The 18,023-nt window shown below is 31.1% G+C and overlaps 3 protein-coding genes across 5 annotated transcripts; 1 reads left to right on the top strand and 2 right to left on the bottom strand.

The window, feature by feature from the left end:
* Positions 1-1,571: 1,571 nt before the first annotated feature.
* On the bottom strand, positions 1,572-2,429 carry LOC125068975. The gene is made up of 2 exons (XM_047678381.1): positions 2,334-2,429; positions 1,572-2,027 (listed from the first exon to the last, which is right to left on the bottom strand). Exons 1-2 carry the CDS (start codon positions 2,427-2,429, stop codon positions 1,572-1,574), a joined length of 552 nt encoding a protein of 183 aa, XP_047534337.1.
* Positions 2,430-4,948: 2,519 nt separating this feature from the next.
* Positions 4,949-6,556, top strand: LOC125068974. Its single transcript, XM_047678380.1, has one exon. The coding sequence runs from the start codon at positions 4,949-4,951 to the stop codon at positions 6,554-6,556; it is 1,608 nt and encodes a 535-aa protein (XP_047534336.1).
* Positions 6,557-8,615: 2,059 nt separating this feature from the next.
* On the bottom strand, positions 8,616-16,558 carry LOC125068690. 3 transcript variants are annotated; one of them, XM_047677969.1, is made up of 5 exons: positions 16,187-16,558; positions 12,331-12,417; positions 11,493-11,681; positions 10,935-11,064; positions 8,616-9,428 (listed from the first exon to the last, which is right to left on the bottom strand). In XM_047677969.1, the coding sequence occupies exons 2-5, from the start codon at positions 12,397-12,399 to the stop codon at positions 9,334-9,336; spliced, it is 483 nt and encodes a 160-aa protein (XP_047533925.1). In that variant the 5' UTR covers positions 12,400-12,417; positions 16,187-16,558; the 3' UTR covers positions 8,616-9,333. The 3 variants fall into 3 exon arrangements, with proteins under 3 accessions (XP_047533925.1, XP_047533926.1, XP_047533923.1); XM_047677970.1 differs by lacking the exon at positions 16,187-16,558 and adding an exon at positions 14,109-14,127; XM_047677967.1 differs by lacking the exon at positions 16,187-16,558 and adding an exon at positions 12,715-12,869.
* Positions 16,559-18,023: the final 1,465 nt, after the last annotated feature.

Genomic DNA, 18,023 nt, shown 5'->3' with positions numbered 1-18,023 from the left:
TGAAGTTAAGTTATATTATGTCTATGTCATTGTAGTGATAAAATGAGTAATTAAATAGGCAATTAATCAATAATATTTATTTACTACTGAAATAAAATAGTACAATTTAAATAATAAAACCTGTAATCAGCATATCAGAGTTTAGTAAAATATTAATTATCTTCATCATCTGTTGTTGGAGTTCCAACTGAAAACCCTTTATAAAAATCATGGTATTGCGTTGGAATAATGCCTTGTCTGCATAAGTCTTGTAAATCGTCATACTTTTCACTAGAAATGGGTAAGGGTTTGTCATATGCATTTTTCAACACGATTTGTTCCACAGGTAGTCTTTTGCCTCTTCTGATAATTTTAATCATTTTAAAATCATCATCCTCCAGATCATATTTAAAATATATATGTTTATTGTCTTCTTTACGATATTGCAGCCATCTTATTTTTAACCAGTTGACAGCATTGCCATCACTGTCCACTTTAGCATTCTTAACTAATATAGTTTTTAGGTATTTAATGTCTACGAAGTCTTCTGTTCCCATTTCATGGACGTCATATGGATTTTTTCGAGAAGCTTTTCTTATAATTGTATAAAATCCAGATGGATGAAATAAAGGTATATTCTTCTTAGCCAGTTCAATAGTTGCATGGATGTTATCTGCTTCCATTTGACTGTGCCCAGGTTCAAAATACTTTTGGTTAATCTCTGGTATATTGAAAGCTTCAACGCAGTACAGTAGCAGTGCTGATATATATACATTACGACATTGGCTCGCACATGTATCTGACATAAATACAATTGGTTTACCATCAGCTTTGGTTTTCAGATATTTCAACAAACATGACCCGATTTCAACAGCCCCTTTTTTTCCAATACCTTCGTGCCAGCAATAACAGAAAACGTTACGCTTTTCTGTGTCAAAATCCAGCATAGTAAAGTTGTAAATTGCAATTCGCCGTTTGTAATAAATTAGCTTAGATGATGATGAAGGGCAATTACAAATGGCTTCCAAGTCATATTCAACGAAATGTATATCACCAGATTGTGCTAATATTTTTGCTTCATCACGATGTCGGCGTGCAGTAACTTTTCTTTTTATATGTTTTTCATATTCTTCTTTCTGCTTCTCTTTTTCTTCTGCGTTTGAATGTTGGAAAGTAAAACATTTATCACACAAATCTTTTCGTTGTCTATAGAAACCAATATTAAATTCTTTATTAAAAACCATACGGTAATAAGCTATGTCAACAGGTTCTCTTTGCTCTTCACAACATTTACTTATATAAAGCTCGTACATCTTGACTACATTCAAATCTTGGTCTATGAACTCTTTTTTGTATCTTTTCGGGAATAGTGTGCTGGCATTCGGGGAAATGATTTAATATGATCTCGTATGAACTGCCTGGTATCTTCAGACTTTTTATTATGAGGCACGTGTTTTCCCCGTCTATCAGCGTCAACAACATTAGTTTCAGTCAATTTTTTGAAACAAAATCTCACAAATGTTTCTGAGACACTCAATGTTGCTAAAAAGAATTTTTGACATACCTTTTCCTTTTCTGTGGCTCCACTTTTTTTAGAAAATATTTATTTGTCGCTGGCGTTTCCGATTTTGAAGACCAGGTATGACAGACTGAACCCCAGCAATATCGGTAGTATTCGTTTCTATGTTTGTATCAAGAGTATTACTAGAATGAGGAATGTTTTGGGTCATAATGTCATTTATTTGAACATTATTTCTTGTTTCTGAAATTGAAAAATCACTTGATGACAATATACATTCATCTGGCGCAGGCTCGCCACCATTGCTCGAATGTGATAAATACAAATCATCATTTAAATCAATAAGTGACACATTTTCCAATGTCAATAATTTTGTGGGTGACGGTCCAAGCTCGTCAAAAACAGAGAGAGAATCATTTTCTAATGTTGTCGTTAATCTACTAAAGGATGGTTGAGGACAAGGGCTTAAGCAATTGTTGATTTCTTCAACGGCAGCATTGCAAATGGTTTCGATTGAATGAGTTGGTTCCTGAGACAAAACGATACAAATATATTTAACTTTAAAAAAAATAATATCATTGCTGTAGGTATAGGTACTTAATATTGATTCTAATGAGTAAAATGGTTTGATTATATAATATTAATAAATTTAAATCGTAAATTACATACATTTTATAATAAAAATAATACAATATTATTATTAGTATTATTCGGTTTCAAACTCTTTTACACTAACCTTACGTACTTAGGAATCGAACCCTTACAACAGCACGCTTAATGCAAATTAATAAAAGTCAACACTAAAATATAGGTATAATATAGATAGATAACTCACCTGTTCAAAAATCTGATGGAATTCGTCGCGAACCTGAGATGGTTCTCTTCGTTTCAACGATTCTAAAATCTTCCAGTTTCTATTGTTTTTCTTCATTTTATTGAATCACAGTATTATTGTTACTTAAAATCACTATTACGAAGTAACAGCAAAAAAAGTAGTGTCCTAACTTCAAATCAGGGGGCTCCCCGCACTGCGTGTTTCTACTCGTTGAGACCTTACATCAACTTTTAAATGCCAAATTAACGTAAGTTTATATTTTGTCAATGGACTATAATACTAATCGAACAAAATAGTACTGCCACAAAAACGTAAATCGTAATACATCGTTTTGGCCATTGATTGTATTATTTATCTAACAAAAATGTTTGTGCCAATACAACGTAAATACACAAATGTTACTCTGGTTCTTTAAAATAAGCATCATTACAAAATTTTGTAATGACCAAAACAACGTATAAGCTTTTACGTTCTTATGGTTCGTATAATATTGCCAAACGAACTATATTCTAATCATAAAAACATTGTTTTTAGAAATACGTTCCTATAGCTCTAAAGAGGTAAGAAGATAATTAGAACTATTTAAACGGTATTCATAATACGTTTTTCTGGTTCCATTGAAAATTATTCTGAAGCTATTTAGTTTTTTTGGAATTTGATAAATATTGACTTTACCGTTACCTCGTTTTGGCAATTCATTAAGGACTATATTGTGAACCGTTTTATGAAATAAAACTTTTTTTGATTTTTTTGTAGATACGTTCATCTGGTTCTTATGCCGCGACATTATGTCTGCTAGAGGGTATAAATTATGTAAATATCATATAATTTGCTTTATTAATAAATTTCATCAGTGTGAAACCGGGGTGGAGTGCTAGTGAATTATATATAAGTATAGATAAATAGTTAATATAACGCTTCCCGTGTTTGTATACATTATGCCACTATCGCGAATTTAATATCCGCACGTGTAACATTAAATATTCATTTGTTCGTATTAAAAATAAAACTATTGTGTCAGTACGTTTGTATAAACCCAACGGAGAAAGTAGTAATAAAGCATTTTACGAATTACATCTTATGTAACTAAATCATAAACAAATTCCATTTGTTAAAAAAACCTATGCCTTTCGAATTGAATAGTTAATTCGTCACAAATTGAACTTTTGCATGTAGCCGTGTAATCTTGAAAGTAACCACGAACTATGTGAATGGTTCTCGGTTTTAATATAATTTAAACAACTTAAAACTCTTCCAGTTCACTATTTTAATCTCACTTCTGCTTCTCTCGACGTTTTCGCATAAATATTACCGAACATATTTTATATTTCACAAGTAAATAAGCGAACAATATATTTTTATATAGTATATAGGTGTGCTGTGTTAGATTGTACTCTTACGAGCTTAATACAATTCATCTATTGGTTTACGTTCATCAAGCTATTTTATTGAGATCTTAGCGTTAAATTATGAAACAAATAACCTACTAGATTTATCAATGAACGCACTTTCTCACTCGAAAGATATCTATAATAATTATTCAATTTGGACTGATAATAATTCTTGAGATTAAAGCATTCGCCATAACGACTCTCTGGTTTTAAAATATAACGGATAATATATTTTCTTAGTCTGATAATTATATGAATGAATATTTATTACTATTACCATTTCATACTTTTTTATCATTCCAAGCGATTTAACTTTTTTTATTCTTATTTGTTTATGCCTTGATATTAATAATTCTTATGTAAACTAATATTCGTATGTTAATAAAGTAATTATATATTTTTAAAATTCATCTTCTTGTTACTACAATTTTTGTTTATTATAAAATTTATCTCACTTTATTATAAATATGTGAATATGAAATGTGTCAATGTTTATCGCCTAACAAAGTTGCTTGTTTATAATTGGTATGCAAGTGCTGTTTATTTTCAAATAGCTGCGGCCTGCGAGATTGGCAGGTAAAATCACACAATTAGAGCGAAGTTGATCAAATGATAGGTTTATTGCGGGGAGAGAGCTGCACGCAGTAACTGCAATGACTATAGTTTTTTTTAATTCATCAATGCAATTACTATGAAACCAAAGGCTAAACTATTTTAAAATATAAAATAATATTTAATATAAATCGAATGGATTTCACTTTCGTTTAGAATGTTTGTTTTAACGTAACGTTATCAATTAGACTATTAAATATTTTGATATAATCGCTTAAAATAAATCATTTCAAATGTGAAAATAACATTAAAGCCTGTTTAGAAAATCAATAAATTCGAAATTCAAGCCTGTGAAACCTTTCAGTATTATTCGTTCTGAGAAAACATTGTACAAAATGAAAAACGTTTTCTCCGCGACTCAGGTCAGGGATCCGAGAGAGATGCGATAGTCAATTAAGATAAGCCGCTAGCAAACGACAGTCACAGTGCAATTATGTCGCTCATTCGTCGTGACCAAACTGAAATTACCATTGCATTAGAGAGCAGGGGAGGCGGTTATTGTGCATCTACTATCAAAACTATATCAGTAGAGTTTTGTTGCCGTCAGCGCTCAGTCTACACGCGCCTTGTCTGCGCGCTTACACGCGAACGAAAGAAAGTGAAATCTTTATAATGAAATTGATAGTGGTTCTACAAATTTGCTTTATTCATTTGACGCTTGGGAATCCAAATGACGAAATACGAAATAATGAAAATTTTAAAACATATCAGTTAGACGTTCCAGGAAAAGAACCGATTACGATCTTCGAATCTTCACCAATACGAGATGATATTCACAAAAAGTGGGATGTTACTGAAACGACATTAGATAATGATTCTGATATTAAAAATCTCATGACGCATTTAATGGACGATGTCCATGATAGTAGACCACGTTGCTATGGACCATCCTGTCAAGAAGGATTTATTGAGAATGAAGGACCTCAGGAAGATTTTGAAGATTATGTCATGGGGAATTCGGATAAATTAAAAGATTTCAGTGACTTCTCTAATGAGCGTTTGCAAGCTATAGCCGCATTAGCAGCAAAATTGAAAAAGCAAAAGGTGAAATCGGACCGTTTTTCTTCTACATCGAACCAAGAAGATGATAATGATGATAAAGTATTTACGTCATGGAATCGTCTCAAAGTAAAGCAACACAAGCATCCTTATGACGACAAAGATGGCTGGGTGACATTAGAACCTGTGGCTTGGTCTACGAGTAAAATATCGAAATGGAAACCAAATGTGAAAAAACAAAAGCCAAGTTACTGGAATGAAGACGAAGACACCAATTTTTCTAATGATGATCGATATACCCCTTACCAAGACATGGAGAGTAGCTACGTGTACCCACAAAAAAGACCAACTTTATCACGTCCCGGTTTCATTAATAATAAATTACATATACCACAAGAGTATGACACAGAACTACCCTCAAAACCATCTTGGATTAAAAATAAACCACAACAACAACAACAGCCAATGCAGACCTTCCAATCGACCTGGGCCACTGATGATAGCCGACGCCCCTACAGACCAAATTGCGATAAAGGTGAAGCTTACCCAAATGATGAATCAATGTATTACGGAATGTCAGATTCTGTCATGACTGATTCTCGTCCTTCTAATTTTCCATATGAATACGAAGCACTTCACCAGTCGTCGATGCAAAAGCGGCCACTACGAAGACCCACTCAAGTTGTTTACGCTGGTGAATCCGATATTGACAGTGATCGCTCATCGAGACCTCCAAACGGTGATGGCCAGTGGGTATTGCTATCAACCACGAAAGGATACAGACATAAAAAGCGACAAAGATCACTGGAAACACCTCATGATAAATCTGGTATTCCTTCAATAGTGTCACACCAAGCTGTAGCGCTTACTGTATTACCAGCTGATGATGCTTCTCAAGTAAATATGACTACGTCGCATGGAGGTTTATTGGAAGTCGAAAGAAGTTTTCAGACTGTAGAAGAATCTAAGAGGGATATGGATTTAAGAAACGATTTGGAAGTTGCCGCAAGTCAGTTAAGACCAGTTAAGACTAAAGTAATAAAAAAGAAAATATTTGGACACAAAAATCCGCTTGATAGTTCAACCGTTATGGCAGCTGTTGGTGCGGGTATGGTTCCTGCGACGATGGCTATGGTCGTGCCAATGATGCTTGGCAGACGTCGGAGACGAGATATCGACCTCAAGCACCAGAATTTGCATTTTGATAATATTGTGTATTGACATTAAGTCTTTAGGAATATTAATTTATTTATTGACATAGTTGTAAAGTAGAGGTATTAATGTCTGTGATTATTATTAGTATAGTTTTAATTTTGATGGACCTATTATTTAAACTATTATATTTCGTTCATATATTTAAATGATTTATTTCTGATTTTTCACCAATCATTTAGTTTGTTAATTTTTTTATTTTACATGCCGGTTAAATTTAATTGACTAAAATTCTGAATAGTTCCTTATATTTTTAACTGAAAATTTTCTTAGTTCATTTAGCCATAGATAATAGACAGAAACGCCGATAGAAAACTTTCATATTTATAAAATGTATCCAAGCATGATACACATATAATAACAATTTAATCGTAGTTGAAATTTGAAAGACTTTACTTGTCAAATTCACAAAAGTTTTGGTCTAATAATTTTTAAGTCGAAAGATTTTTTTTTAATATATGTAAATATAAATATATATCATTAGCTTGTGCTATTTTATATAGTGGTTATAATTTCTTAATTAAATTGCATTTAATTAAAATTTAATTATTTTACGCTTCGGAGAATCACTTTCGTTATACGGTAATATTTAATATATAGTAAAAGGCTAAATCTAGATTGTTTTATACGAAGCTATAGTCATATATAATACAAAGGTGATTTTTCTTTGTACGAAATAATAAAAAATTGCCTATCCCTAATTACTAACTTATTCAATAAATACATTTATGAGTAAATAAAGTATAGTATTCAACAATTTAACATCCTCGCATATATGTATTATTAAGAAAAATGGTTTCGAAAATCGCGTTCGCGTCCGTCTAAACTTGCGTATATTTATTAAAACTATTTTTTATTGTTATAGATTGAAAATAATTCATTGAAAAATATATCATCGTGCTCAATATTTATTAAGCAACGTATTTTAGGAATTAGTTTTACATGCTCACTAAAATAATGGAAAATAAATAAAAACTTATAACTTGCGCTCAAATTAAATCGCTTGGTTCAAATGCCAGTCAGTTGGCCGCGATGCCTTGTGAAGGACGGACTGCCTTTACATTACAAATAACTTTAGAACAGAGATTTCATAGATATTAATAATTATGTATAAAGCACATTTTTTTTATAAAATCTTATTTTTGTTTCGTATTCATTTGAATCGCGTTTAAATAATTTTGTGGGTATAGTAGCAGCTTGGAGTTACGAATTAGGTAGTATTGCTGTTGTTCTTGCACGCATTAACCACTATTTATACATTATCGTCATACTATCTATAAACTGATTTGACAGATCTATAAATATGGTATTCCTTTCTAACCTTATATGTAAGAGAGAAATAGCAATAGGCTTTTTTTTTGTTCAGCTTTAACCATCTGTTCTAACCCAACACCAACATAGTTAAAAAAAACAACAATTACTGAAACAAATCAAAAATTACTGACACAAATAACTTAATTATACCGAAATATACTTTTCAAGTACGTAAGTTACAAGCACTATTGAATCGTTTCTTTATTGAATTATACTAAATATGAACCTACCACCGTGACCGGTGAGAAATATACATATACATACATATTTTACCGAGAAGAACCGGCAAGAAACTCAGTAGATACTCTTTTCTAACACTCTAAATACAATTAAATCATGTTATACACTTGGTAATAGGGCTTTGTTTAGGATATTCTACCGCCAAACAGCTAAACTTAGTACTGTTGGTCCAGCTTGAAGTGTGCCAGTGTAACTGCAGGTAAGGGATATAAGATCCTATAGTTCTCAACGTTTGTGTCGCATTTGGTATGTAATGTTAATATTTCTTGCAGTGGGCCGTTGTGACGACGCGTTGAAAAAAAACCTAAATACAATTAAATTGATATAATATAGGGTATATTGACTGGTAGGCAACAAGTATTAACTCCACTCGTTTTTATCATCTATCTATATAGAAAGATAGATATTATTGAATTATCAAAGCCAAAAAACCAAACAAAAAACTTGAAAATTACTCTCTCTGGGCAAAAAGGGTTACATTAAAACACTCAACGCTTTAACAATAATCAAAAGATAATTTAATATAGTCTTATCATTAATAAGATAAATATTAAGATCTTATATAACTTATATAATATTAGTTATGTTTGCTTATAAATCATACATATGAAGTATGTAGAGATATAATTATTGTAACAAAAAATCTGTACAAGCATGAATATTCTCGGATGTTGATCGATCTGTCAAGGATTTTTGCCAAACACTTTAATCATACAATTTTATCGTTTCGAAGGTACTTGACTCGACTTTAAAATCCAATACTTTGGCATCAGCATTTCTCTCATCGTCCCATTCGATTTCAGCGCCTCCTCTAGTAGAGTATTGATTGGCAGAGTACTTTGGATGCAATACCCATAAGTCATATTTTATATGAATACTATAATATAATTTAATTTTAAATAGAACTCCGATAAATTTCCTGTATGAGTAAAAATCTACATACATAATTTCAGGCAATTGTTAAATAATATATTAGTACATTAAAAAACTTCTAATGCAAGTGGTACTAAGAATTTTTAAAACAGAACTATCAAAATCAAATTATTAAATCAGTAAATTTTTATATTTTATGTATAGTTTACTCCCTGTCTCCCCAGGACACTAAGGGCTCGTGGGCCCAGTTCAGAGCATCCTATACATTTACAAAGGATTGACATAAGGTCAAGCTCTGTGTGGTTAAGGGTATAGTGTTAAGCGGCCCTTGAAAGAAGGTTCAAAGATTTTAAATAATATCAATATCTTCCAGTTTCTGGGCGATGGTAGACTCTGCCGCTTTTCACAGCATCTATGAAATATTTAACGCCGAACAACGACGCCATCAAGATCACTGCAACGATTAAACATTCATATTAGATGTCATTATAATTATTAAAAATATACAATTATTTTATTACTGATAAAAATAAAAATATTGAAATAGAGTTTTATAAGTGTATTGAATTGGCAAGCTATCGCCTGTTAGAGATGTTAATTATATCGAACCGCATCGGCAATAGCCCAATAGTAACTCTGCTATAAAACTAACGTTTTATAAAATGGCAACGACAAATAAAATATTAAACGTCTTCTCTTCTACATATTGTTTATCGATAATGAAAATTATGTTCGTTTTTAATATATATTTTAAACATATTTTATATATTTACTGGCACAAATATTGTTTAAAAATATAAATAACAATCTTTGTATTAATACACTTTATACACATTTACAATATACATAAAATGTCATAACTAAAATTCCGTTATTTGTCGCATGACGTCACATAGAGTGAGAAGGGAACAAAATAACACAACTGGAATTCGCTGCGGTATTTCTATTTAATTGTAGCCGTTGAACTATAGAAAGTAGGCTATATGTTTGTAGAATTTATGATGTGACTATTATAATAAAAGAGGTGAGTTGTCACAGTGATTAGAACGCGTGCATCCACCAACCCGCATTTGAATAGCGTGGTGCTTTTATTTTAGCTTCAAAACTTTTCCTCAAAGAAAGTGGGGGCGTTAGCTCATACTGGGTCATTTACAGGCTGCTTGCTTTATTTATTTTTTATAGTACATTTAGGTGTTACTTGTGAGATGACGTCTGACAGAGAAGTATGGAAGAAGAAGACATGCTGCGCCGACCCCAAGTAAAATTGGGATAAGGGCAGGAGGATATAGTACATTTAGGTGTTAAAGAAGGTTGTTACGTGTTAAGTTTATTGGGAGATTTGAACACTTGTTGATTTCATAAATCGAGGAACATGAGGATAACAATAATCCTACGAAAAACCCGCTTCTTACTAGAGATAGATCTCATGATGGATTGGAAATGAGTTATTTGGCCATAACGCGTGTTGGCGTAAATTTAAGAAAATTTCCTCTAGCTTAATTTATTATATAACTATTCCATAATAAATTGCTAAGCGAAGGAGTACGAGGTGGAGCTAATAAAATAGGGCAGATATTTCTAATAAGGCGGTACGGGTAATAAATATATGACGTGAGAGATCCAACTATCAAAACTTTCCTGGTGGAACTACTAAATGATCCGACGATTAATATTAACCGTATAGACATAGCTGGTTTTACAGATTTATTTTAGCAGGTATATTTAAAAAGTTTTTATTGTTTTGGACTATGTATATCTAAAATAAAATATTGACCTTGGTTGAGGTTTTTAAATATATTAATAAATGTGCCATTTCATCCCCTATCAACTTAATAGACGCCGCCGTGTCGACAAGGTCATACATCAATAAAATAATGATGGAGGAATCTAGTCATAATATATTAAACTGTATATTTTTGAATAACTAACAATAAAAGTAATAATTCTTTGATTTATTTACCATCTGATACAGCTAGAACTCCCAGCATCCACCAATTTCTATTTAATGTCTCCCACGCGATCATAACAATAGTGAAGAAGATATGGATGAAGCTGTACACGAAGAAAGTCTTGATAGCTCTAAACCTCAACTGAAACAAACAAAGATTCTTTATTTAGTTTTAAAAAACATGTTTGTTACGAATTTATACTATCAACTGTTGTTTATGAATAATTTATTGTCTATATTTCGTTCACCACTACCTACAAATGTTGGGTTATTAATGTACACTATACATAGTTGTTCCCATAAAAAAAATTAAATTAAATTGTAGTGGTAACACTGATTATTTAACTGAGGCAACATTTATAAGAAATAATTACAATGAAAATTAAAAGATAAAAGTTATAAAATTTAACTTCCAATAAGAATTTAAAAATAACAAAACTATGATAGTAAATAACAATCATTTAAGGAATAAAAAAACCACTACATAAATTATATTTGTAACATTGTGTTAAGATTTAGTATAAATCTTATTTTATCCGATATTTACTCGAAAATGTCAATTTTAATTACCTTGTAAGCACCGATTGTAAATATTGTTGCAAACAGTGATAACAGGAATCCAATAGTTGCATATGTTACAAAATATGATACAACCATAATATAGTTTTTATTTTCAATGTTGCTCGAGTCCGTGTGATTATCATATAGGACCGTATATAGCTGGTATATTTCGAAGAGTAGTAAGGTTAAACCAAAGATCTGAAAACAGAAAATAAAATATTTAAGTTTGCCTCTTATATATAATCTATTTATACTGATACTAAGGGTTTATGTAGTTATTTGAAATTTTTAAAGGTCAATGAATCGTCAGCCATTACTAGTGGTAAATTTTTAGGTATCGTTACTTTTAATGACACTTATGAAAAAATATAGCAAATACGTGTATGGGATAGACTTTAATAAATTTTATCGTTTGATTTATTACGCGAAGAGTTTTAAATGATATAAATAGAATATGTTAGTTACAGTAAGTTTATTTTAAGGAGGTTTGACTGCTTTATAGGTTATTATGAATATATATAGTAGAATTCCATCTGATATATTTATATGTAAGCTTCCATACAACGTTTTCCTTCACCACCGCGCACGTGATTAATTATAAACATTAATTAAGCATATGAAAATTTAAAGGTGCTTGTTTGGATTTTAACTCGAAATCTTCGGTTCAAAGTCACGTGGTCTAACCACAGGACAATTGCGGCTTCTCGATTTTCTTTATCGAATCTCCTTTGAATTAACTCATAAACTAAGTCACTGCGTCACTTATCATTAGAATCTGAATATAATATAAATATAATAAATAAAACATGTATTTTGAATGTAATATAGAATTAAATTAGGTACTTACGATCACGATGTATCCAAACACGATGTTTCCCAGTCGAAGTGGAAAACAGAATAAAAATTTTCTAGACATATTCCGTCTTTTCGGGTTCTGGAAATGAGAAATATAAAAGAAATATTATGCCACTGCACTTTTAATTTCTTATTTATAAACAAGAATATGCTCCTAAAGAATTTATTTATACAAGAAACGAATAACTTTTGGGTCCTGTGATCGGTAAGTGAGATTTTTAGATGTACAGTTGTCTAAGCTAGGACTAAGATTATGGGACATTTAATTTAATAAGCTGACTGATATCATCACCCTAACACTGATCGCGTAATTTTTTGTTTATAGTATTTGTTTTTTCTATAAATATTTTACGCATAGTACACTTCTGTTACTTACAATTTCGAAACGATGCATTAAATTAGTTGCACTTTAAACTCCAAAATAAAAAAAGAAACAAACAGAAAAAAGTATTAAAATTAATCTAACAACACACCACGTGACACGACTCCCGTGTTCAGAACCGCTTTACAGTATGTTCAGGGGTTTAATGTTATCTACATGACCAGTGACCTTTAGCAAATCATTATTGACATTCACGTTAGGTCCCTTAAATACAAAAATCCGATTTTTATACGTACTATTTATACTTTTTGAAAATTTTCCGACAATGTGTTTCTTTAGTGCCAAATATAGCTATGTAGCTAAGTCTCGAACTATCGCTAGTCTTAGGTAGGTACCACCAATACAATATATAAAAAAAAAATGTTAACCTAATTAATATAACAGAGGTATTCATATTAGGTTAACTTGTTTCAGAGTTTACTTAAAAGAGCTAAAGTAAAAAAGATATTATCAAAATAAAATTAATTAGACGTGTTTTTCTGACGAACCGCGTTATTTTATTCGGCGCTGTACCAATAGGTAGTCTACATTTGCTAAAATTATGGGTAATACAGGAGAGCTTTTATATAAAAAAATATGATACAGGTTAATTTATGTGTAAATTTAATTTAATTTAATCAATATGCATTGGATTATAATTATTAAGCAAAAAATAATGTTGATTTAAGTGTCCTTAAAATTTTCAAACCACAATATATATTTTATTTTCATAAAAGTTAATTCAGAAATATTTTTTAGCATAGCTTAAGCGATGGATGGTCAGATTTAGTTAAAACAGACGTTCTCGGGTATCGCGTTATAAAGTAATCACACTAACATAATAATATAGATAATAATAAAACTCGATAAAGTTGTCGTTTACATCACAAAAAATGTGTTGTCGAACAAGATCAATTCATATTCAAATTATAATTTATTCAAATAGTCATACAATTGGCTACGGGTTCTGAGGAATGATCACAGATTATTCAGTCATATTTACGGCAAAAAACAAGCACATTCTACAATAAATTGAGACATATTCAACGTTTTTGTCTAAAAATATATTAGGTAATTACTTATACAAAGTACCGTACATAAGCCGGTTACCTTTTAAATCGTTGTAGTTTCAAAGTAAACTAATTCCTTGACGTCAAAAAATTATATAAATTACATAATACAAATGTGTTCATTGGTCACTTATATTTACACTAAGTATAATACATAAAGTTAAGAATAATTTTTTATGTGTATCTAAGCTTAAAAACATAGGTTCGAAGGCCATTGCAGGCAACTTTGTAGGCCTATTTTAAAAACGGGGTCTACAATGAAAAATCATAAGTATAACCTCAAGGTAGTACGTTGATGTTACAAAGATACGAAGAAAGTGAAAAAACCTTCTACTTTACCCATTACATGGAGGGGAAAGATATGACAAACTAGCTATGAGTGTGTGCGTGTGTGTGTGAGAGAGAGAGAGAGTGTAACGGCCAGAGATTACAAAACATTTGTTTACAATGAAAACAAAAATTTAAACAACAATATTTATGTATTGTATGGGGCTTTGTGCAAACCTGTCCGGTACTACCCACTCATCACATATTCTGTCGTCAAGCGGCAATACTTAGTAATGTTGTGGTCCGGCTTGATTGTGAGTGAGCCAGTGTTACTACAGGCACAAGGGACATAACATCTTAGTTTAGTTCCCAAGTTTGGTGGCGCATTGGCGAAGTAAGGGGTGGTTATTATTGCTAACGGCGCCAATGTCTATTGGCGGCGTTGGCCTCTTAACCTCAGGTGGCCCATTTGCCGGTCCGTCTATCTATTACAAAAAAAATGTGTGATCATATATTTTTTTTAATACTTCAAATAATGTAGTGTAAGTTCAGTTGAATAATATTCCTATATTTATTCAATTCGTGATGTTTATTGACATTAAAAATATAAACTATATTTGCTAAATTTTAGAACTAAATGTAAACATTTCCCTCATAGTTCTAAATATAAATTGAATAGAGATACGAGGTTTGTTCAAAAGGAAAGGTGAATTTTGATTTTTTTTTTAAAAGTATTTATTTATTCATCATTATCCATTTTGTCACCTTCAAAGTAATCCCCCTCAGATATACAGCACTTATGCCAGCGCTTCTTCCAATCCTCGAAGCACTTCTGAAATGCGTTTTTCGGTATGGCCATTAGCTCGTTCTTCGATTCCGACTTTGTCTCATCAATAGTAGCAAAACGCTTTCATTTAATTATTCTCTTCAGTTTTGGGAATAGAAAAAAGTTGCAGGGAGCCATATCTGGTGAATAAGGTGGTTGAGGCATGATTATGGTATTGTTTTTGGCCAAATAATCACGTGCAGTCATGAAGTGTGAGCTGGTGCATTATCGTGATGCAGAATCCATGATTTCTTTTTCCATAATTCCGATCGTTTGAGGCGAATTGCTTCACGTAAACGTTGCATAACTTCCTTGTAGTACTCCTTATTAACCGTACAACCTGTTTCCAAAACCATTTTCTTCACTGTTTCGATGGTTTCTTCATTTATTGACGTGATTGCAACTCCCGGACGCTCATCGTCTTCAGCATCTTCTCGGCCTTCTGTAAAGCGATTGTACCACTTATAAACACTTTTTTGTGACAAAGTAGACTCGCCAAATGCCACAGTCAACATTTTAAGTGCGTTGGAGCACTTTATTCCGTTTTTAACGCAAAATTTAATACAGATTCTTTGATCTATTTTTTTTTCAAAATTAAGAAATCGAAGAACACACAAAAACACTACTAACCTTTTCAGTTGTCAAAAACAAACACTAATCCAAAATGGCTGATAATGTCAACATATAAGAAACATATGTGTACCAACATAATAAAAAGAAAAAAACGATGATCGAGTGTACACTGCCCGAGAAAATTCAAAATTCACCTTTTCTTTTGAACAAACCTCGTATGTATGCATTGATCAATGTTAGTGTTCATTAAATAAACATTATCAAATAGGAATTACCTTAAATTAATAGTAGATTGATAATTATGATATTTTTTAATGACAATCAAATAAATACATTTTAAAAGTGGTAAAAAAAATAGCCTGAATACAATAATATTATTTTTAAAATTTTTTCAACTCGTTTGTATTTTGTATTTGACTTTGAATAAAATTTCAACAGAGAGGTAACTTAAAAAAAAATAGTAGGTCCTTAGTAGGGGCTAAAATTAATTTTATAATACACCTGTACGTTTTATGGTCAGCTGCGTTTGCCTTGACATTGTTTAAAAGGTCAATGGCTATGGTTTTTCTATATTAAAACCAGGCGTATTGATTAATACGAAGAACTTTTGCTAACTAATATTATTATTTTAGTAAATTGTTGAGAACATCCAATTGATATTAAATACGCTTTTGTTTGATTATATTGATTGTTTTTAATATTTATATTATTGATGAATCTTAAAAAATAACAATATAGAAGTCTCACTTACCTTATGGTGTTACAATTTAGAATATAATGTGTTTAAACACAAAATAAATAGAACATTAACTTATTTCACGTAGCACTTGGAACACACACAAAGGAAACATAACACACTTACAATTTGAAGTATTTACTTTGTATAAAAGAGTAAATTCGTTTAAACAATTTTTATATTTTATTTACTTTGCTCCTGCGCACGGTCTAACCTTAACGTCGGTTTGATCGAAACAGCGGGTTACGTCACGAAAGACGACAAGTCTTGCATCTCGCGATCTCGACTTGAATCGAGGACTCACATACATCGATCAAGGTCGGGGACGAATACTAGTCTGACTCAGTCTGTTTTTGTTTTAATGCCTCTAGAAAATGCCTTTATAAATTAAGTGAAATAAGATAAACTTCTAGAGAAAGATATTTCTGCACAATTTAAATTTACAAAATAATTAAAACATGTTACTGCTAAATACGTCCGTGCTATCGACTAACTGTCATTAAAAATAAAGTGATAATGTTTTCGTCGTTACCGCAGGTGTAAAGACTTCCAACGTATGAAATTGGAAAGCTTCAATATAATCTACTACAATTTGCATAAATATGGCTTCATTTAACGAACCCTTTTATTCCTAGTAAGGATTAAGCATTTTTGTAGCAGACTTAAAAAACGAGGGTTATTAAAAGCTAAATTGAACGGTAAAACAAGACGTATTTGGTATTCATATAGAATATTTGCGGATATATATTCTATTACTTGCTTTGGCATCTAATATATGACGAGTATATTTCTGTTAAATTAAAATACATTTACATTATTGTCCATATTTTTGAAAATTTGTTTATATGAAGCTAAAAATATAGCAATGCCTCACCATAGATTATATTTATCAGATGAGTACCCTCATTTTCATTATTAGTAATATTCCTTCTCAGCTCTATAATCTTCGCTCTTGGAGCCTCGTGAACGCAATAGAGGGTCATTAGATGACGTCATAACCGCCATTCCATTGATGATATGCCGTAAAGTAAATTAAAGGCTACACGATTATTGTACAGTAAAGGAACTATAGTGTGAAATTGCTTTATCATACATTTTTTGTGTAAACCTATGTAAGTCTAAATTATAATTAATATTACTTTTAGCTAAAGGCTTCAATATGTAAATTGATTAACATAAATACATTTTATGTGTAAATGCCCTCTGTATATTGAATAACCAGATCGAGTATTAAAGTAATATTATTTTAATATTAACAAATTACCTGTAAGACTTTATAATGACGTCTCATACTAGAATACACCGTATAGGATATTGTAAGTCTTTCTGCTTATTATTTTATTTCATATACCTTTTTTTAGAATTTCAACGGTTAATTAGTTAGCAATTGACATTTTGGAATAATTAATTAAAAAAAAAAAAATCGGTTGTTGTTGATGTGTAAAAAAAATGTGATATCTGTACTGAAATAAATAAAGTTTAGTACTAGTTTATAGTGTTACCAGATCCAAAAGTGGTTATAATATATCTGATCAATGGGAACTGGTTTAAAATTTATAAGAGGATTTTACGTACCTTGGACTGATACTGGTGAAGTAAAAGTAAAACAAACAATATACAAAAAATAAAAAAAATATATCATCCCTATTTCTAAGAAATACTAAAAATCCTTTTTAATTATTATAAACCATAGGTTTACAGCTTAAAGTGAGTTAATACCGCACGAATACTGGATAGAACTAGAGCCGTTGTACCGTAGCTTTATCTTTCAGCATTTGAGGTTTATATCAATTATAATATTCGCACATCGATAAACCGATTGAGTTCGAACTTTGTACAATTGTTTTTGGCA

Source organism: Vanessa atalanta, chromosome 14 (genome assembly GCF_905147765.1).
Source record: "Vanessa atalanta chromosome 14, ilVanAtal1.2, whole genome shotgun sequence".
NCBI lineage: Eukaryota > Metazoa > Arthropoda > Insecta > Lepidoptera > Nymphalidae > Vanessa > Vanessa atalanta.
Note: the sequence above shows the minus strand (reverse complement) of the source record. Positions and strands in the feature narration are given on the sequence as shown.

Bases quoted from the DNA above. Each gene is read 5' to 3' on its own strand.
- LOC125068975 (XM_047678381.1), bottom strand. From the start codon at position 2,429: ATGAAGAAAAACAATAGAAACTGGAAGATTTTAGAATCGTTGAAACGA. The intron at 2,028-2,333 runs GTGAGTTATCTA...GTTTTGTCTCAG, and splicing joins TCCATCAGATTTTTGAACAG to GAACCAACTCATTCAATCGA.
- LOC125068974 (XM_047678380.1), top strand. From the start codon at position 4,949: ATGAAATTGATAGTGGTTCTACAAATTTGCTTTATTCATTTGACGCTT.
- LOC125068690 (XM_047677967.1), bottom strand. The intron at 11,065-11,492 runs GTAATTAAAATT...TGTTTGTTTCAG, and splicing joins TTACAATCGGTGCTTACAAG to TTGAGGTTTAGAGCTATCAA. The intron at 9,429-10,934 runs GTAAATAAATCA...TAATCGTTGCAG, and splicing joins AGTTCTAGCTGTATCAGATG to TGATCTTGATGGCGTCGTTG.